The 21947-nt window shown below is 44.5% G+C and overlaps 1 protein-coding gene across 4 annotated transcripts; it reads left to right on the plus strand.

Moving 5' to 3' along the window:
• Nucleotides 1-262: 262 nt before the first annotated feature.
• KDF1 (keratinocyte differentiation factor 1) lies at nt 263-17381 on the plus strand. Of its 4 annotated transcripts, none has more exons than XM_040337998.1 (5): nt 263-426; nt 7232-8185; nt 8325-8399; nt 12980-12987; nt 16828-17381. In XM_040337998.1, exons 2-5 carry the CDS (start codon nt 7249-7251, stop codon nt 17032-17034), a joined length of 1227 nt encoding a protein of 408 aa, XP_040193932.1. In that variant the 5' UTR covers nt 263-426; nt 7232-7248; the 3' UTR covers nt 17035-17381. The 4 variants fall into 4 exon arrangements, with proteins under 4 accessions (XP_040193932.1, XP_040193931.1, XP_040193934.1 ...); XM_040337997.1 differs by lacking the exon at nt 263-426 and adding an exon at nt 433-555; XM_040338000.1 differs by lacking the exon at nt 263-426 and adding an exon at nt 433-555 and having other exon boundaries at nt 12980-13024; nt 16828-16915.
• The last annotated feature ends 4566 nt before the right edge of the window (nt 17382-21947 follow it).

Here is a 21947-nt window from a genome sequence, read left to right on the forward strand (position 1 = left end):
TTTTTCCGGAGACCAAAACTATTTGTAGCGAATACACCTGTCCCGTAGGTTTGTAGAAGTGACTGCAGCACTGCCATAGCCCTCTGTTAGCGCTAACGTGCTTTCTATGATAATAGAAGACTACAAAATAAAAACAAAATACATTTTATAAGACGAAGGTAACATTTGAAATGCACTTTTCTCAGGTGTTATGTTTGTTCTTTTCAGACGCCATTGTTTGTCGCAGAGGAGGTTGGTTAAAGCGTAGCGATGACGTAGACGCGCAGGTGGGGGGCGTGGTCGCAGCAGCACACACTTGCACACCTGGTGGGGCAGGTAGAGGCGGTGGTGGCCGGAAACGGAAATTGGAGCTCGCGAGAAACCCGGAAAATACCGGAACCGACCCCCCCTTGGAGACTCTCGGGATCGTTTGCGAATCTTCTCAATGTGAGTTTGGAGACGGCGCGATGTGGAAGTCTGGAGAGAGAGCGGGTGGGAGCAGGAGCTCGCCGGAGGGGGGGAGGCGGACGGGAGAGCTTGGCCAGAACACCGGGGGAATGGTGAGGAGCCACCGAGGTGGGTGTCCTGAGGTGTGTGTACGGGGGGAGGGGGACAGGTGATTTGGGATGGAGCTAGAACCCTATTGGTATACATTAGTAGCTATGGATAGATACAAGGGCTGTCTATTCAATACAACCCAATAGGTGTGGGCAGGTGTACCTAGAGCTGGAGAATAGCAACGCTATTTATTATGGATAGAGAAGTGTAGGGAATGAGCCCCCTTTTTATTCTTTGTTGGCTGTATGCCATTGCTAGGAATACTGACTGGTGAAAATGGAATGTATTATCCATTCTATTCCAGAAAACCTTTACTCCTCTTTTGTGGATTGCTTATCCCCGGCCCTCCCCACTTCCTTTACCATGGTTCCCAACCCATCCCCTGATTTTAGGGGACTGTCCCCCTTTCTGCCTCATTTCAGTCTGATCTATATCATTTTTTATTATAGAAAATGCACTTTTTAGCTTTCAAAAAGTGTTTGGCAGTGCTAAACCTTTTTCATTCAATTTCTACATGTCTGTATTTGTACATTGGAAAAGCCAATATAAAGGAATAGGAGTGATTAACAAAAATCACTTGTGGGTTTAACTAATGAGAGAGATGCGCACACCAGTCTCTGTGGATAGCGCAAAGCAATCAAGCCTTCCCGCAGGCTTAAACATAAAAAAGTTCAAATGGGATTGCTGCACAAAAATTTTATTTAAAAAAAAAAAATTGTCAAAAAGACATCAGTGCGACGTTTGTACAATCAGGCAATCGTGATTGTACAGATGTCGCATTGATGTCTTTTTGTCGATTTTTTTTTTTTTTTTTTTTTTTTATCCCTTCCTTCCAAATAAAATAATTTTTGTGCAGCAATCCCATTTGAAATATATATATATATATATATATATATATATATATATATATATATATATATATATATATATAGTTAACCCCTGGACCATATTGCTGGTCAAAGACCAGGTCGCTTTAACTGACAATTGCGCGGTATTGCGACGTGGCTCCCAAACAAAATTGGCGTCCTCTTTTTCTTTTGGTGGTATTTGATCACCTCTGCGGTTTTTAGTTTTTGCTCTATAAACAAAAATGGAGCGACAATTTTGACCATAATAAATATCCCCCAAAAATATATAAAAAAATATATATATTTTTTCCTCAGTTTAGGCTGATACGTATTCGTCTACATATTTTTCGTTAAAAAAATCGCAATAAACGTTTGGTTTGCGCAAAAGTTATAGCGTTTACAAAATAGGGGGTAGTTTTATGGCTTTTTTTTTTTTTTTTTTTTTTTTTACTAGTAATGGCGGCGATCACTTTTTTTTTTTTTTCCCAGTACTGCTACATTATGGCGGACACTTCGGACACTTCGGACACTTTTGTCACATTTTTGGGACCATTGGCATTTTTATAGCGATCAGTGCTATAAAAATGCATTGGATTACTATAAAAATGCCGCTGGCAGGGAATGGGTTAACACTAGGGGTGGGGAAGGGGTTAAGTATGTACCCTGGGTGTGTTCTAACTGTGGGGGGGGGGGGTTTCCTCACTAGGGGAAATGACTGATCTTCTGTTCATACATTGTATGAACAGAAGATCAGCATTTCTCCCCCTGACAGGACCGGGAGCTGTGTGTTTACACACATAGCTCCCGGTCCCCGCTCTGTAACGAGCGATCGCGCCCCTAGTGGCCGCTAAGAGAGCCAACGTTATTGTACGGGCTCTCGCGCAGGGGAGCCGACCTGCCACCGTAGAACTGCGGCGGCAGGTCGGGAAGTAGTTAACTACTTCTTCTATGCCTTTATATTGGCTTTTGAGAATTATTTTTTTTAAATATTAGACAGACTTATATAGCGCCAACAGTTTGCGCAGCGCTTAACAAAATAAGGGCACATATTACAGCTACATTACAATTTGGTACAAGAGGAATCAGGGGGCTCTGCTCGTTAGAGCTTACAATCTAAGCCCTGGTTCACACTGAGCTGTAGGAATGAAGCCGTGCGAGCTCAGTGTGAAACAGGGCTAAGAAGGTGGGTCAATTAACCACTAGACCCGGACCATTATGCAGGTTAAGGACCTTGCCCCTTTTTGCGATTCCGCACTGCGTCGCTTTAACTGACAATTGCGCGGTAGTGCGACGTGTTTTCCAAACGAAATTGACGTGCTTTTTTTCCCCACCAATGGCTTTCTTTTGGTGGTATTTGATCAGCTCTGCAGTTTTTATTTTTTGCTACTTTTTTTTCTACTTATTTTTTGTGAAAAATTTATAGCGTTTACAAAATAGGGGATAGTTTTATGGCATTTTTTTATTAATTTTTTTTTACTAGTAATGCTGCATTCACACCTAAGCGACAGCCGCGTTCGGCGTACGTGGCGTATTTTGCCGCGAGTGTGAAACTTTCATTTTTTTTTTTTAACTCTTCCCATTGCTGTCAATGGGCGAACGCCAATGTCGCCCGAAAAAAAGGGTCCGGGATTTTTTTTCAGGCGACAGGCGTTCGGCGTCTATGAGATGTGAACCATCTCCATAGACAGCAATGGGAATTCTCCCCTCTAGCGGCAGAAGCGTCGGGCGTTTTGTCGCTCAGGTGTGAATGCAGCCTAATGGTGGCGATCAGCGTTTTTTTTTTTCTCCGTGACATTATGGCGGACACTTTTGACACATTTTTGGGACCATTGTAATTCTCACAGCGAAAAGTGCGATAAAAAAATGCACTTATTACTGTGAAAATAGCAGTGAAGGGGTTAACCACTAGGGGGCGCTAAGGGGTTAAGTGTGCCCTAAGGGAGTGATTCTTACTGTATTGTGGCGTGGTTGTAGGTGTGACGTCACTGATCGTCGTTCCCTATAACAGGCCATCAGTGACACTGCCACACAGAAGAACGGGGAAGGTGCGTTTACACACCTCTCCCCGTTCTTCAGCTCCTGTGACCAATCGCGGGACACCGATTGGGTCACGTGCCTGACCCACGGCTGGGCTCCTAAAGGCGATGTACAGTTACGTGCCTGTGCCCAGCCGTGCCATTCTGCCAACGTATATCGGCGTTAGGCGGTCCTTAAGTGGTTAATACAAAAGGTAATAGCTGTGGGGGATGAGCTAATGGAGAAAGTAAAACTGCCCCTTTCACGCTGGGGCCGCCTGTGCGTTAGCAGCTTCTGAAGCACTTTTCAGATGCTCCGGAAGTGCTGCCCATGCATTGCAATGGGCAGGGGCATTTTGGGAGTGCTGTATACAGTGCTCCTAAACCACCCCAAAGATGCTGCTTGCAGGAATTTTTCTAATGTCTCACAAGCCCCCAGTGTGAAGGCACTCGGGATTTCACATTTGAGTGGCATGGGAGGCAGTTTTCAGGCACTTTACAGGTGCTGTTTCTAGCGCTAAATGCCTAAAAACTGCCTCAGTGTGAAAGGGGTCTTAGAAGCAGGATGGGCTCCTTTTAACCAGTTCAGCCCCAGATGGATTTACCCCCCTAATGACCAGGTAATTTTTTTTGTGATACAGAACTGTTACTTTAGCTGAAAGTTGCGTGGGCGTGCAGCCCTGTACCCAAATAAAACTGATGTGTGTCTTTGTTTTTTTTTTCACAAATGGAGCTTTCTTTTGATATTTGATCACCTCTGCGATTAAATTTTTTTGCACTATAAACAAAGCGCAACAATTTAAAAAAATATATATTTTTTTACTTTCTGCTATAATGCATATCCAGAAAAAAAAACGTAAAAGCATTTCTTTATCAATTCTGCTACATATTTTTGGTAAAAAAGTCCCTCACAATGGCAGCGATAAGCGATTCCCCCCCCCCCCTCCCAAGGATTGCCGTGGACAAATCTGACCCTAAGTGATACTTTTTGGGGACCAGTGACACCCATACAATGATCAGCGCTAAAAAAAATGCGCTGTCACTGTATACATGACACTGGCAGGAAAGGGGTTAACACGGGTGATTAAAGGGTTAAATGTGTTCCCCGTTTGTGCTTTCTTACTGTGTGTGTGTGTGTGTGTGTGTGTGTGTGTGTGTGTGTGGGGGGGGGGGGGGGGGGGGGGGGGTGCTGACAGGAAGAACACAGATTGCTGTTCCTGATTACTAGGAATAGACTGTTTCACTTCTGATGGGGGAGAACATGGACATCTGCCTTGTTTACATAGATCCCCATTCTGCCTCTGTGTGAAGCAATAGCGGGTGGCTGGCGGACATCGGGTACGCTGGACGCACGCATCGGCACCTTCTCCTTGTAGCTGGATGTGCACCCACACTATATATTGCATGAAATATACAGGTACATTGTTTTGTGCAATATTCACCCTGCCGCAGTATATATGCAGGTATCGTCAAAGATGGATAGATTAGGGTAGGGAGTTCCAGGATTCCTCCAGAGCTTCTTCTATAGAAGTGAGCATGGGGGGGGGGAGCTGACAAGGGAGTTAGAGAGCGGCTTGGTTGGTATTGTGAGGCTAGGTTAGTCATGTAGCTGGTGGCAGTTGTGGATGGCTTTGTAAATGTATTGTTAGTACTTTGAATTTTATTTGTTGGGTGAGTGGAAGGATTGGTAGAGAGGGGTAGAGGACACTGAACGGTTGGTAAGGTGGATGAGTCTTGCAGCAGCATTCATTATGGACTGAATGGGGGGGGGGGTTTGGTGTATGTAAAGGTAATCCAATGAAGAGGGAGTTGCAGTAGTCAAGGCGAGAGATGACCAGGGAGTGAATTAGAAGCTTGGTGGTGTCATTGGTTAAAAAGGGGCATATTCTAGAGATGTTGCAGAGGCTAAGGTGGCATGAGTTAGACAGGGATTGGATATGGACCTGAAAGGACAGTTCAGAGTCTAGGGTTACCACTAGCACCCTGGCATGTGGGGACAGACTGGTAGTTGTGTCATTTATCTTGACAGAGAAGTCAGGGAAAGGGACACGTGGGGGAGGAAATATTATGAGCTTGGTTTTAGATTCAGTTTGGGGGAAGTGGTGTGACACCCAGACTGATGTCTGTTAGTAAATCAGTGATGTGTGAGGAGACTGATGGGGTGAGCTGAGGGTTAGATTATCCTTTAAAAGTTGAATGATGCCCTTGCTATAGGAGTAGGCCATTTACGTACGGTACCTCAAAAAGCAACAAAGGAAAAATTCCCAGCTCACCAACCAGCCTGTAACACACTGAATTGTATTGTCCAACAGTTAATGTTAAAACCTCATAAAGACTGACTGGAAATCTGCTAGGAGGGGCCTACAGTAATGCGCTCTCAAATGCTGAGCGCAGAGGTACTGCGTCAGGAGAGAGACGGTGCATATATGAGAGGGCTTGGATCAGAGCTTACTCCTGGGATGGTGGAGTTGAACAGTAACAGACAAACCTCTCTTGGTGACATCTTGGGAGTTTCCAAGTAAGGCTTCATGAGGTACACAAATGGCCTATAGCACAGGCATCGTTCAGTTTTGGTCAGACAGATGTCCCTTATCGTAGGCAGTTTTGAGGTAAAGGTGAACTATGCCTATTATTGCAATTGGAACTTGGGTAGGCAACCTTTGGGAGGTGCAGATCTACCTGGACAACATGGAAAGGATCAAAGATCCCCAGGGTGCAACACTTTTTTTTTTTTTCTTTTTTCTTTTTTCTTAATGTGTTTGTAAAGGTGCAGATTTAATTTTGTTGATGGCAGACATGTAATGTTTTTTCACAGAGCAGCCCCAATTCTTCTCGCCTCCCCCTTGTAGCGTGCCCCCAGAGCAAGCAAGGCACACAGAGCATGGTTTTGGTGGCCCCCCGAAATCCTTCCTCACTGGCTGCGATTGACAGCATCGAGAGCTGCCACGTCTCAGCCAATGAGGGAGCGATCAGCTTCTGCTCTCATTCACATCGCTGGATTGGGCTCGGGTGAATATAGGAGATGCACACTGAAGGTTTTTTACCTTCATGCATAGAAGGTAAACTTTCAGTCTTTAGAACCACTTTAACATACGCACAGCAGTGTCCTAGCTTCTAATGTTAATCTTCTACCTACACAGGTACAGGAGAGAGCGGCACAGTTCTGCACGGGGAGCGAGAGCTGTCAGTGTTAACATTTCATATTTATAAGCTGTTTATTGGTTGCTAGGATAGCCCTGTGTCTAGCAACCAATCACTTGCTGCTTAACTTGAAAAGTTAACTTGGATGGCTCCCACTCCCCATCCAAAACTGTGCTGCCTTGCTGTGAGGATGAGTGGCAGAGAAGGCTGGGAGGAAGGACTGCCACCTTAGTGGTGCAACTGCAGCAGTCTTAACAGTGCCCTGATAATAGGCTAGTATGCATCGCACTTAACCTACAAAGGAAGCCAGCAATGTCCCCTGCTGTGTGGAAGCGTCTATCTTCACACCTTCCTTTCGTGACCATGGACTCTGTCTCTCTGACTGTTCGGAGTTGTGTGACGTCACTCATGTGCGTGGGAGCCGACAGTCATGGCACAACCCTATAGAAACGGCAACTGTGCCTTTTCTTTAGTGCGCATGTGCCGATGGCGCAGGCGTATATGGTAAATATCTCTTAAACTGTACAGGTTTAGGAGATCTTTCTAGAACCTACAGGTAAGCCCCAATATAGGCTTACCTGTAGGTAAATGTGGTTGTACAGGGTTTACAACCACTTCAACTGTACTGTATGATAGATGAGTTATGAAAAACTGCTTTTAATTTGATTTTTTCTGGCCTTTTTTACCCAGGACTTTCTCGTGAAGAAATGCCTCAACCCCAGCTCCATCCAATGGCTATTCCTCGTGCCCGGGGTTCCCCCCCAGCCCATCTTCCTGCTCAGCGACATAGCTCCCCTCCACAGATGTCAAGTGTTCCAAGTCCCCGACGCAGGAGCCCTCCAGAAGACATTACTTTCATTTCAGGCTCTGCTGAAACGCCACCAGAAGAGCAACCATGTTGTCCCCCACTCTCCCGTGCCTGGTCTGCATACAAATCTGTGCTCTGTTATGTGGTGTCCTGCAGTTGTTGCCCACAGAAGGACCCTGAGGTGTATCTTCCTTGTTCGGTGGAGGGTACAGACTGTCCGCCTGTGAATGGGCACACTGCAAATAGTCCTCGTATTACCCGTTTGGGTGAAAGAAAAACAAACATGGGTAACAGTTTTAGTTACCCAGATCTTAAACTGATGGGAGTACCTGTGTATAACAGACAGCCTGGTGTCACAGATATAGAAACTGTAAAGGAGCCCCCTGCCCCAGTGCCACCACCAACGCTTCATAGTTCTTCTGGGGATTATTACTCATTGCGGGAGTCTGATCCAGAGCTGTCCCGACTGAGCGGCTCCCTCTCCAGTGCAGAGATTGATGTGCTCATCTGGCATAAACTGACTGAGTTGTTTAGTCTCCATCAGATTGATGAACTGGCAAGGTGTACATCCGATACAGTCTTCCTGGAGAAAAGCAGTAAAATCACAGAGTTAATTAGCAGTCTAACACAGGACTACCAACTGCAAGAACAAGATGCTGAGTGCAGGCTAGTGAGAGGGATCATCCGCATCAGTACTCGCAAGGTCCGACAACGTGGAACCTCCACCCGCGGTGGGGAAAAGGGTACAGGGCAACAGCAGAACAGCCGCAACGGAGGCAAAGCACCGGACAGTGGCAATGAAAGCATGCAAGAATCTGGACTTACTAGCCAGGATGGTGGGCATCTTTAAAGGGAAATTGGTGGGGTACTTGTTTTATGCAGAAGTTATAGAATAAGACTCATTTTGTTTCCTTTTTTCCCCCTCCTACCTTTTTCTTTGCTATCTCTTCTGGTCTGCTGTATCTTCTCTTTCAGATCTGGATGTGAAGATTTCACAAGAAACGTCATCAGATCTCGTGGCTCGAAATTTGAGGAGATATAGCGCCCCAGGTAATCCCCATGTTTTATATTTTGTCATGCAGCAGAGTTTGAACCTATGTCAAGTTGTAACTGCTGCCTGTGCCCCTGGAGGTTGGCAGTTGCAGCGTCATTTTGTGTCTCGGTTCAGGTTTAATTTTGGTGTAGTGTGGATAGGTTAGGAGGGCCCCTATCAGATTTGGCTCAATTGGAGAGTTTTTCTCTCAATTTCCTGTTGCAGCCACAGTGGTTTCTGGAAACTGGGAGTGAGGCGATATCTCCCCACTAGGGATATAGAAGGCATTACAAATCTAACCCTTACCACCTCCCAAAATGTAGGAGACAAAAAGCTTTTTTTGGAACTTTGTTAAAGGGGGTTGTAAAGGTACAATTTTATTTTTCTAAATGGCTTCCTTTACCTCAGTGCAGTCCTCCTTCACTTACCTCATCCTTCCATTTTGCTTTTAAATGTCCTTATTTCTTCTGAGAAATCCTCACTTCCTGTTCTTCTGCCTGTAAACTCCTCACAGTAATGCAAGGCTTTCTCCCTGGTGTGGAGTGTTGCTCCTTAATTGCATTGTGTTTAGGGCCCATTCACATTTCTCAGTCATTGAGGCGCACTATTTAAAGGCAGTCTGTTTATGAATAGGCTGTCTTTAACATGTGGCACAACAAATCCTTTAATTCAGATGACCCAGTGATGGTGCACACAGCACGTGGGTTTGGTACCACTGCATTGTTACTGTAACACAAAAATGTGAATGTACCTTTAATGTACAGTGACCTGAGGGGAAACGTGGGGCTGCCATAACTAAAAGGTTTGTAGCTTAGGAAAAATATTGCCAAAAAGTCAGAATTCCTTATTGCTATAAATATTAAAGCCACATATTTCTCTCATGGCAGTTATTTTGCATGTATAGTTTGTTGCTCTTATTTACAGTTTATCTTCATTCTTCTGGGATAATCCCAAACACTCTTCAGATTTTTATTGTATTTATTTTAAATGCTAGGAGAATGACAAAACAACCTGATTGCTAAGGGTCAAAATAGGCTATCGGAGACAGTGCTTTCCTCGGAAACTTTAATGAGGCTAAATCTGATTTGTGGCAGTCGGGTCTAAAAGCCAGAAGAAAGATTGACATTCTTCCTCTGGCTGAAACACAGTGGAGGGAATTTGATTTGTGCTGCTCTGTTTGGTTCACAGGGGTCTATGTAGAAAGGTCAACATTGGTGCCATGCCATTTATTTTTCATAGAAATGTAATTTCCAACAGTTTTGCCTATTTTCCTAGCTGCTATAGGCTTTTCTTTTCATATACTTTTTAAATGCATTGACCAACATGAAAATACCCTAAAGAAATTTGTTAAACTCATTTTCCTGTTCTAGGCTGTAATTTAAGCCACTGTTATTCAGGTTGTCTTTTGTGTAAGGTGAGAAGCTGGGATGGCCTCCCCCCCCCCCCCCCCCTTCTTGATTTTTTCTTTCTCTCTCTACCTTTCAACAATTTGCTGCACATTAACATTACAATTTTCCTGGGGTAAGACAAATAATAAAAAAAAAACTGAGCAGGCCCTGACATTAGGGGCCTTTTTTAATTTGGTAGTGAGGAGAGTATCGGATTAAGTGCAGGTAATATACATATACACATCTAAATCTTGCTGACGCTTCTGCTTTAAAAGATTGGCTGGCCATTATTGATGAAAATGCACTGCATCTCAACTCTCCCACCACCTTCACAGGTCCAGCTCTGAATTTCCTCGGTTTTTGCATTTTAATTACTAGTATCGGTACAGATACCAAGCATTTCCTGAGTACTTGTACTCGGCTGAAATGCTCCGATGCTTCATCCGATACCTGGGCAGTCAGGTATCGGTTGGTGGGGGGAGTTACAAGTCTTGTCCCCCCCCCCCCGTGCTGTCTTGTCCCCCCCCCCCGTGCTGTCTTGTCCCCCCCCCCCCCGTGCTGTCTTGTCCCCCCCCCCGTGCTGTCTTGTCCCCCCCCCCCGTGCTGTCTTGTCCCCCCCCCGTGCTGTCTTGTCCCCCCCCCCGTGCTGTCTTGTCCCCCCCCCCGTGCTGTCTTGTCCCCCCCTGTGCTGTCTTGTCCCCCCCCCCTGTGCTGTCTTGTCCCCCCCCCCCCGTGCTGTCTTGTCCCCCCCCCCCCTGCTGTCTTGTCCCCCCCCCCCGTGCTGTCTTGTCCCCCCCCCCCGGGCTGTCTTGTCCCCCCCCCCGTGCTGTCTTGTCCCCCCCCCCCGTGCTGTCTTGTCCCCCCCCCCCGTGCTGTCTTGTCCCCCCCCCCGTGCTGTCCTTGTCCCCCCCCCCGTGCTGTCTTGTCCCCCCCCCCCGTGCTGTCTTGTCCCCCCCCCCGTGCTGTCTTGTCCCCCCCCCCCCGTGCTGTCTTGTCCCCCCCCCCCCCGTGCTGTCTTGTCCCCCCCCCCCCCGTGCTGTCTTGTCCCCCCCCCCCGTGCTGTCTTGTCCCCCCCCCCCGTGCTGTCTTGTCCCCCCCCCTGTGCTGTCTTGTCCCCCCCCCCCGTGCTGTCTTGTCCCCCCCCCCCCCGTGCTGTCTTGTCCCCCCCCCCCCGCTGTCTTGTCCCCCCCCCCCGTGCTGTCTTGTCCCCCCCCCGTGCTGTCTTGTCCCCCCCCCCCCGTGCTGTCTTGTCCCCCCCCCCGTGCTGTCTTGTCCCCCCCCCCGTGCTGTCTTGTCCCCCCCCGTGCTGTCTTGTCCCCCTCCGTGCTGTCTTGTCCCCCTCCGTGCCGCTCTCCCCCCTCAATTTGTCAAGATGGAGAGAAGCTTCTCTCCATTCATTTTAGATGAGGCTGCAGAGAAAAGGACTGGGGAATCTGTGTCCTTAGTCCTTTTCTCTTTCCTAAAGGGGAGATGTCAGAGGTCTGTTAAGACCCCTAATATCTCACCAAAGCCCCCCCCAACAGGGCTGATTAAAAAAAAAAATTGCAATAAATAATTAAAAAAATATAATGTTGATGATGATAATAATAAAAAAACACACTAACAATCCACTACCCCCCCCCCCTCTTAAAAAAATAAATAAAAAATCACTGTAAAAAAAAATTGCGTAAAGGGGGAAAAAGAAATAAATACCACTGTCGCATAACATAAAAAAAAAAAAAAGTATCGGTGAGTACTTAAAGTATCAGTACTTGTACTCGGTCTCAAAAAAGTGGTATCGGGACAACCCTATTACTATTTCCAGACCCTCTTTACATAGTCTTTGCCAAAAATGTTTGCACCCCCTGCATTTGTCAGATAATGCTCAACTTTGCCCAAAAAAATATTGTAATTACAAATGTTTAGGCATTCTCATATGTTTGTATTGGTATGACACAAAAAAGCGGAGAAACAAAAATCTGACACATTCCATGCAAAACTCCAAAAATGGACTTGACAATTATTGGCATCTTCTCAAAATTGTGCAAAATGAGCATGAGAATTACCTAAACATTTGCAACAATTGGGCGAAGTGGTGCATTATCTGACAGAATTGCAGTGATACCAATAATTATGGCCATGACTGTAGTATCTTCAGAGTTGCACAATTCAGAAGAAGATTCCCCAAAAAACTTGCCTATAAACTGTAGAATAACCCTTAAAAAAAAAGAGCGCACAATGTATTTAATTTTGCTGCTCCGCTACCCAGAAATCTAGTGAGGACTTATCAATCCAAGACACACTGTAAAATCCTTCTTAAATGCTTTTGGCTCTGAGGTTAGAGCTCTCGCCTCCATCACTCGGTTAACCAGTAAAAAGGCTTTAATAAGAAAAGGAGAGTGCCAGAGCTCAGAACTGCACTTTGCTTGCCTCTGGGTCCTGGAAGAGGAATGAAATTATATGCAGGTATATTGTGACTTTATAACGGGTACACCTTAATGAACAGCTAGTATCATCTGCATTTCCATCTCTGGCTTATCTAATGCAGTCTCTGTTGCTGCCTTCCGACTTGGTTAGACTTTTGGGGAAAATAATTAAAGTGAGAGATGTCCAAAATGTAAGGTGCTAACACATATGCACCTAAAAACTGCCATCCGAATTGCCCAGATTCAATTTTCTTTTTTTAAGCTAGGAATAGACGGGTCTATTTGCATCCCAGCTGCTCCCAATAGCGGGAAGTTAGAAGCTGCAACAGTTCTGTGGGCTTTTATGAGCTTATGGAAAATACTAGCACTTTATGGTACCTTGATTTGTGCCATTTTTTTTTTTTCCTATTCAATTTTTTGTAATAGGTTTTAAATACACTTGACCCAGAGTGTTTGGGATTTTCAAGTTACTAGATGTGACATTTATTTCTGCATAAATCACATGTTGGTGATGTCAAAGTTCGCAATTATAAAATACAGTTTGAAGCTTTTTTTTTTTTTTTTTTGTGTTTGTTGTACGTCAACTTTTTGGCACTACTACCAATGGGGGGAAAAAATAGCTGGATATGTTTTTTATTCTGTTAGGGTAGAAATGTATACTTTTTGGTTTTAGAATTTCATTGTTATGTTCTTGAGAAACTTAAATGTAATGCATTTTTTTTTCTAGGAATATATAATATGTTCATGCTGTGTTGATCTACAATTACATGCTTTGCTTTTTTTTTTTTTTTCTCTCTCCACAAGAAACACTTGTGAGTTCTCTGTGATGCCCACTATTTAAAGTAACAGGTGACCTATTGTTACATATGCACAAATGAAGCACATGGTGATTGTAAATAAGTGCTGCACTTGAGTTTACCTGTAGGACATTTCTGTTAGTCACCTGGTGATGTGGGGTTAAGTTGGTCACACAATTCTTTTTGTCTGTACATGAATAGTATTGCTTTTCTTGTTAAAATATAAAATGAGATTGCAGATTAGTGGGCCTCAATTATAAAGACAAAAGGAGAGAAGTTCTCTTAAAGTAGAACTATAGGCAAAATCTTGGTTTGGTGGGGTTTTTTTTTTTTTGGATAGAGTAATGGTCCGTACACACAATCTGTAATTCATACCAAAAATACCACTCTCAAAACGACCATATGTTAATCTGTTCGTTGGTATAGAGCTTTCGAGATCCGCTCAAGTCAGTGTATACGATGGGACAAACATGAACATTTTTCTCGTGTCATGTTAGATCATACGATTTTCATTTTAATCGGTACAGTTGTAGTTTTGAAAATACATTTCATAATCTCAGAATGTTTATTCTGTCGTATGAAAATTGTCACTTCAGTAAACTCTTCATTTTGGATATGAGACTAGCAACCAAAACAAACGGACGATTTGTCGTATGATTTTCAGATTCTGTTTACGGACCATAAGGGAGGGTTATAGCCACTGCCTTTTTTTTCCTGCCGTCTAATGTCCCATTGTGCAGATTTCCCTTCACTTCCAGTCCCATAGCTAAATAGGAAGTGGGAGGAAATTCATGCAAATTAAGGGAATCCCTTGGAGACCCCCAGGTCACCAAAACTAGTGTCCCCTATATTACTTTTCTAGGGACAGCCTAAAATTTGTAATTGTGCTTTTACTTTCACTTATAATGGTAAACAGGACAAATAGAGGGTGAATCTCCCTAACAGTGGTACTGGCAGCAATAAAAACCTGGCAAGAATTCTAATCCCTCTGCACTCTATCCAAAACGAAAAAGTTTTTGCCTTTTTAGTTTTATTTTAATGTGTCTAACACTTACTAGAAAGAGGAAACGGCAATCTCGCTCTATAAAACCTTTTTTATTTTTTTTGTGTTTGATTTCCTAATCTCCTGCACTGGGACACCACATTAAAAGCTGATAGAAGTTCCAACAATCTGTTGCACTAAAAAGAAAACAACCATTATTCAATCCAGTCCCCCAAAGCTATTTGGCAACCTGGGAAAAGCGGTGTAATATCTGAGAAACAGTGAAGTGTGAAAAAATTATAACCAGTTAAAGCGGAACTCCCGCTGATCGGAACCCTCCCCCCCCCTCCTCCGGTGTCACATTTGACACCTTTCAGGGGGAGGGGGGTGCAGATACCTGTCTAAAAGACAGGTGTTTTAACCCACTTCTGGCCACAGTCTGCGGGAAGGACGTCACCTCTCCCCCGTTGTGCTCTGTGAACACTCGTCTCCCAGAGCACAGCGGGAGCCAATCAGCAGGCGCAGCGCAACTCACGAGGATGGTGGTGGGGGCAGCAGAGTGAAGAGCGATCGCTCGTCACTTTGCTGCGGACGGCGCTGGACTCCAGGACAGGTAAGTGTGCCGATATTAAAAGTCAGCAGCTGCAGTATTTGTAGCTGCTGACTTTTAATTTCTTTTTTCAGCGGACATCCTCTTTAAGGAAACCTGTACCATGAAATTATGAAGGCGGACCTTTCTGACCTCTCCTTTTGAACATACTAATCCTTTTCTTTCATATTGATCCAATGGCTTCCTTTTGTCATTGACTTGGAGCACGTATATAGATCAGGGGTTCCGACTTTTCTAATCTGCATACTTGTTCCAGGTCAGTGTTTCGAAGTATGAAAACCAGAGACGATTTGGCAATTGGCATTTTTTTTTTTATTATTCACTCTAGCATGTAAATGGCATTCGTGTTTGAAATAGCATTTCCCTGGAACGCGTAAAACATACCTTGCCTTGACTCTGTAGGCATTTTTGTTTTTCTTTACATATCCTGATATGCATATCTAAAGAATGTGCAAGACAAACTGGGCTGTAAAGTACATAGGTCCTTCAAAGTTAAACTGCATTTTTTTTTTAGTAGATAATCATTTGTGTGTATAAAATATATATGAAAATTATATTCTTTTTGGCCACTGACATTTGTGGTTGAAAAATGTGTGATGTGATCAAAAAGTATACATATGTCACATTTCCACTTTAGTGTATGGGCTGTTTTTGTTTTTTTTGACTGAAAATAATTTAGTCATTTAGGGTTTATTCCTGCTTGTTTGTTTTTGTTCTGTTTTCCTGGAATTGCGGTTCAATATTAGGGTTGAGTGCTTCTGAGATGTATAGCTATTCAAACATGTAGCCTCGGTTATTTACAATATAAATTTGAAAAGGGCATTTATTTCTAATATCAGTACAATGTAATTGGAGTCAATGCCTAGGTGCAAAATGGGCTGTGCTAAGTGTTTGCTAAGCTTCAACTCCTACCTGGTTTAGAAATGTAATGATGAGCTACAACTAAAATAAATTTAACGTAAACCTTGAACTAAAGTGGCAAACTTGGGGGGGGGGGGGAGAAACTGTGGGATAAAGTCCATATACCTACTTTTCCTCTTCTACCTGCAGCAGCTAGGTGATGGTGACATTCCTTCCAATGAGATATTGGCGCATACTGAGTAACTCAAACCTCACAAGACCACTATGCTGACGCAACTTCTTGCTACTTCGGCATTCTCCGGGATCTTGTTGAAAGGACACTGGTCTGTAATATCTGTAAAGTTACAGAATAAGGTTGTATGGTTGGCCTTAGAAAAATTTACAAAGTCAGAGAGGCCAAGTTGAGTGGTGGTATTGAACACACTGCACCTTGCCTTCCAAATAAAAGCTATTGGAGTTCAAAATGTTTCCACCTAATGAATTTGTTTAGTTTTAGATGTATATGTTTTTCAAAAGTGACTGCACCATTTTAAAATTGGGTTTGTTTACAGCTCAAGCTGTCTGAGCCTCGCATATTGGGGGCAGTGGTGGCTGAAGTCAGTAAGCTGCAGCTGTCAAAATGCATTATAGTGTGTAAAATATATTTAAAACCTGTTTAGAAAATGATAAAATCGACATTAAATATTTCTGCCCATAATCTAAAAGCATGTATAACAAAACCTTACTGACTGCTTAATTTATATATATTTTTGGACATTTAGGTTTAAATGAGCAGTTGACAAGAGTGGGTTAAAGCTGAATTCCAGGAAAACTGCTAAATCCACAGTTGAAATTCTACCTGCCAAAGAATTTGTATTCCTGTCTATCCCATTTTGAGATTTTGGTTAAAGGGTCTTTCCACACCCATAATGTAACTGTCGGTGGAAGGAGAAGCGGTAGACGGATGAGCTCAGATCTAGGTCACTCTGCACTATCATTCTATTGGCATGTTGCTTGCACTTGAACACATGTTTGGCTCGCTCTCCAGCTTCTCCCTTCCCAAGTCAAAGCTCTGCTGTACAGAAATTGCAAGAGTCTTGCAAGTCACACTCGGGTACTTGCAGTGCCTGTAAAAAAAAAAAAGATTACAGGACTGCAATAATTTTGTCTTTTACTGTATATTCACCTGACGTTTAGCTTTAATACACAAACCCTCCAATATTGGAAACATTTGTTTCATTGTGATGTATGTTTAAAACTGCCTTGAAACTCAGATTGGTTTCCATAACGCTAGCCTTTTTTATGTGGCATGTGCCGCCACCATATTGTCAATATCTAAGCTTTTTTCTGGTCATTTATGTGGATCATACTAACGTGTGTGTGTTTTTTTTTGTTTTTTTTTGTTTTTTTTTTTCTTTTGCAGGCTCTCCCTTCCAGAAAGATGACTCCCTACCAGATACAGAGACAGACTCTTCAGGTACCCCTCTACTCAAAGTTTATTGTTGATTTCCTGGAAAGCATCGTGCTGCAGCATCTTCTGTCCATTGGGTGGAGAGGAATGTCATGGTTTTCTTTTGGATTAACCACTGGAGTAGTTACTGCTGAACATTCTAACTATTTTACACATTGAATACTGTTGGATTCTTCAGGGGAAGAACTTTTTTCAGCCTTGCGCCATTCGCAATATTGACATTGGGGATTATACATGAACAATGTATCCTTTTTCAGACTCCAGTGTTGGAACTTGTACTATATGTCATTTAAATGGTGATCATTTTTAAAATGTAATTTGTTCACTTGAACATTTTGTAGGTCTCTCTTCAGTGCTTTATGTTGCTTTCTTTTCCTATCATGTAACATGAAATGTGTTGGTTGTTTTAAATGTTGTGACTGATCTACACCTGTATATAAAAGATATAAATATGTAATTAGGTGACCCAGCCTCTAAAATATATAATGTGATTGGGGAAAAAGTAAGTTTGAGCCCTGGCTGTGCTTGTTTGTAGTCCGTATCGCTGTATGGTCCAAGTATCTTATATGAAAGCCAAGGACATGCAAGAAAAAAAATCTGCCTGGGGTAGCAAGGCTTTTTGTACATACTGGGGGGGTGGGGGAGAAAGAGTATGTATGTTCAATAAGGTAATCACGATTCTGGTTGAGGGGACACCCTGCTTTTTAAGGACCCTGCCGATAGGGGCCCAGTACATGTTTACGGTGGTGGGGTCAGCATTGCGACCTGTGTTGGCTACGGCCCTGGTGTCCCAGATGCTTACTGAATGGGCAAAGTTGTTGCACTGTGAGTTGGAAAAGAAACAGGCCTCCCCCGGAACTGGCAGACCAGTTGGTGCATGGCCTTAAGTATGTCTGTGATGTGGCCTTAGATACAGCCTCCTTGTTTTCTAGAGCCTCAGTATCTGCTGTGGTGCTACATCACCTGATTTGGCTGAAATGCTGGTCTGGAGACCAGGCATCTAAGAAGGTTCTTCCAGGGAGAGAGGCTCTTTGGAGCCCCGCTGGATGACAGTAAAAATGGTTCTTGGGGTAAGAGTACGTTGCTCCCACAATCCAGAAAAGGTAAGGAGCAACGCTGTAAGCCAGGGCCCTCTTTTTCCGCTCAGAAGCGGTTTCTTTTCGTCCGCCTGGGTTGGCAGGTTAGCGTTCCCAGACCGACAAGGTGTCCACTGAGGAACAGAAGCATCCCTGGTTTCGCAAGCCTGCGAACAAATCTACTACGGCATGAAGGTTTGCCCCCCCCCCCCCCCCAGCCCGACTCGGCTGGGGGGGTCGCCTTCGGGAGTTTGCAGCTCGGTGGACCTCACTGCTTTCAGACCAGTGGGTTTGCGAAGTGGTTTCATCAGGATACAAGATAGTTTTTTTTTTTTTTTTTTTTTTTTTTTTTGTCCGCCAAACAGGTTTTTTCCCTCGAAGCCTTGTTTGGGGCAGTGCAGGACCTGCTGCTGCGTGGAATCGGTTCGCTTTGTGGTCGCTGCACTCCACCCGGGGGATTTTCTGGCATCCCTGGAAATCAAGGACGTATACTTGCATGTCCCCATATGCATCAGAGGTTTGTGGTCGGGGACGACCACTACCAATTTGTAGCTCTCCCTTTTTGCCTGGCACCGGCACCAAGTTTTTTTTTTTACCAAGGTGCTTGCCCCGATTCTGGCTTTGCTGAGACAGCAAGGAATTACAATCGTAGGCTACCTGAACGACCTCCTTCTGAGAGCAGCTTCCGCCTCAGAATTAGAGAAGTATGTGGTGATCGCCAGTCAGACTCTTCGGGAGTTTGCTTGGGTTCTGAACCTCCTGAACGCTGTGTTTGGTACCGACTCAATGCCTGGAGTACCTGGGCATGATTCTGGACTCCTCAGAGGCGAGAGATTTTCTCCCTTCGGACAAACTGCAGACTCTTTGGGCTGCTGTGAAACTGGTGGTGTCCCGCAAGTGGGCATCGCTGCGCTTATGCATGCGAGTCCTGGGTCTTATGCTAGCCACTTTCAAAGCGGGACCATATGCTCAATTCCACACTTGAGTCTTGCAAAACGAGATCCTGTCCAAATGGGAAAAATCTCCGTTGTCTCTGGATTGTTAAATTCGGGTGAGCTAGCTGGTCAGGGATTCCCTGATTTGGTGGCGGATGTCTCCGGCCCTTCAGTCCGGAAAGTCGTTCCTTCCTTTCGACAGAGTTCACGACGGATGCCAGCCTGACTGTTTGGAGTGTACAGTCGGCACAGGGTCGCTGGACGCAGGAAGAATACTGCCTGCTGATCAATGTGCTGGAACTTCAGGCGATCAGGCAGTGCCTCTCCACCATCAAGGAGGAACAAGGAGCTCGGCTATCGGCTGCGTACATTCCGAGCATAGAAAACTGGCAGACAGATTACCCAAGTCGTCAGATGCTGGACCAAGGGGGAATGGTTGCTACATCCGGAGGTTTTTCGACTCCTTTAGCTGAGATGGGGCACGCCGGATGTGGATATCCTGGCTTCTCGACTTAATCGGAAGGTACTGAGGTTTGTGGCCCGGTCCAAAGATACCTGGGCGGACACGTTGGTGGCTTCATGGGCACATTATCGGCTGATTTATGCCTTCCCCACCCCCCCCCCATAAAACTTCTCCCTCTGCTACTTCAGAGTAGAGACCGAGGGGATTCCGGTGATTCTGATTGCCCCAGATTGGCATCGGCGCCCCTGGTACGCCGATAAAGTACGAATGGTGGCGGATGTTCCTTGGAGACTGCCGATGCGAGAGGATCTCTGGTTGGGAGAGAGAAACTTTCCCTCCCACTGCTTGTAAAAGCAGTCTAGCGGCATATTGCAATGCTCGTTTTCTTTTTTCTTCCATGCAGCGTGTGGGTTGAATGTGGGGGTGAAAGAACCTAACCGATTCCTCCATTCACATTGATCGGGGGTATGCCCACCATTAGAATACCGCTCTGCATCCACCCACTTCTAATGATGGGCATGCAACGTTCTCTTTATTTTTTCTGGGAAAAAAAAAAAATCGGATTCCTCTATTCACATTGATGTGGATGAAGAAAGATCTGCCAAGAAAAGTAAATAAAGTTATATGCCGAAGCATAGATGCTCCTTTTTTTTTTTTTCCTCTCTTTTAAACTGTGGTGGTGAAATTACCTGCTACAGCGCTGGAGACGCTTATTTACGTATCGTGAGAGCAAACCCTGTTGCTGGCAAAAGAACCATTGTTTGCATTGCAGGTACGCCATTCAGCTGCAGCACTGATTTGTTTAACAAACAACACAGTAACAGTAGAATGACATACCTGCAAAGCAAACATGATAAAACCATTACAGTATAGCATAATATAGTCAATAAAAGGACTGACTTTTTTTGCCTTTTAAAAAAAATATATAAATCTTTTTTTTTTTTTTTTACACTTTTTTATTTTAATTTGTAACTATAAGGCCCCTTTCACACTGAAGCGGTTTGCAGGTGATATTGTGCTAAAAATAGAGCCTGCAAACTGACCCGAAACAGCTGTTTCTCCAGTGTGAAAGCCAGAGGGTTTTCACACTGGAGCGGTGCTCTAGCAGGATGGGGAAAAAGGTCTTGTTAGCTGCATCTTTGGAGCATTGTGTATACTGCTCCCGCCCATTGAAATACATGGGATAGCGCGGCTATACCGCCGGCATTGCAGGCACTTTTTAACAAGATTAGCGGTAAAGTGGTGCTTTGCCACCACGGTACCTCCTGCCCCAGTGTGAAAGGGGCCCTTAAGGTTCCAGGTTTAGGGTCTCTCAAAAATGCGATGGCCGTAGCCTCTTTTGAGGCCCTGTGTTAAAGTGTGCCTTAGGAATGTGCCATGCTGTACCCTATGCTAATACTCCACTAGTGTGGGGTAGTGATGGAAACCATCCCTGGTGCAGAGACCAGGTTGGTCAGGAGGTACAATAATAGTGGGTGTCGCGTCTATGTTTTCTACAGACACAGTCTTCTTTGGGTAGGGGTACCAGGGAGGACATTAGGAAAATTCCTCTTATGCAGTTGGCTCACTGCATTTGGATTAGGAAATTGGGCCATGGCACCTTCTGGATAAAAAAGGGCTGTGATGATCGTCTCTTCCTGGAATTTTAGTAAGGATCCAGTTCGTCCAGATGCTTTGTATAGTACATGAGCATTGAACAGGGGCAATTGGAATAGATATACAGACACTTTTTTCTCTTTTTCGTACCAGCGCGTGGCCTTATTAATTAATTAAGTACAGCGCCATTATCGAGTCGTTGAAGTCAGTTTCTCACATTTTAAAGTTGTATTTGTGGACATGGAGGGGCTCAGCAGCCTCCGCCGCCGTAGTAATTTGGACTGCCATGTCTGTGTGAATGGAAGACAGAACGAAAAAGTTCAGTTTTGTCCTTCCATTTCAATGGACCTCAAGCAGGCTCTCTCCCCTGTCTAACTTTGGTATCTACAAGCCGTTGGGAGTTGGCACCATGCAATCTAATTGTCGAGGCTTCCCCTAATTAAAAGAGGTGTCTAAAGTGGCACGCTTGTATAAAAATTGTTTACTTATATATGGTACCCCTTTTGGAATAAAGGTGACATCAAGTTCCAAATCTTACTGCTGCTCCCTATGTAGTCTGGGCAGTCACGGGGCTCCACACTGCTATCTTTTCCCTGGTAAACTATATGTATAGCCTGTTGCCCTGTCACAGAGCTTATACATCTTGACCCCATATCTGGCACGCTTGCTGGGCCAAAATGGTTTGAACTCAAGGTGACCAGAAAGCTTAATCGGGGACTCTTGATTGGGAATAAACAAGGCTGCAACTTGTTGGTTAAAGTGGTTTACGAGGGGCTGAATTTTGTGGAGCAGATCATATTCCGGGTCACCCCAAGGATGACCGAGTTCATTGTCAAAGTGCATGAACTGCAAGATTTGCTCCTATTGAGTCCTGACCATGGCAGCAGAGAACACGGACATATGATGAATTGGGTACAAAAAAATAACATAAAAACAAATGCTCCTGTGTGCGTAAGGTTGCTGTGGGTAAACTTGAAGTGGGGGGAACTCTTCACAAACCAC

Source organism: Rana temporaria, chromosome 2 (genome assembly GCF_905171775.1).
Source record: "Rana temporaria chromosome 2, aRanTem1.1, whole genome shotgun sequence".
Classification (NCBI taxonomy): Eukaryota; Metazoa; Chordata; class Amphibia; order Anura; family Ranidae; genus Rana; species Rana temporaria.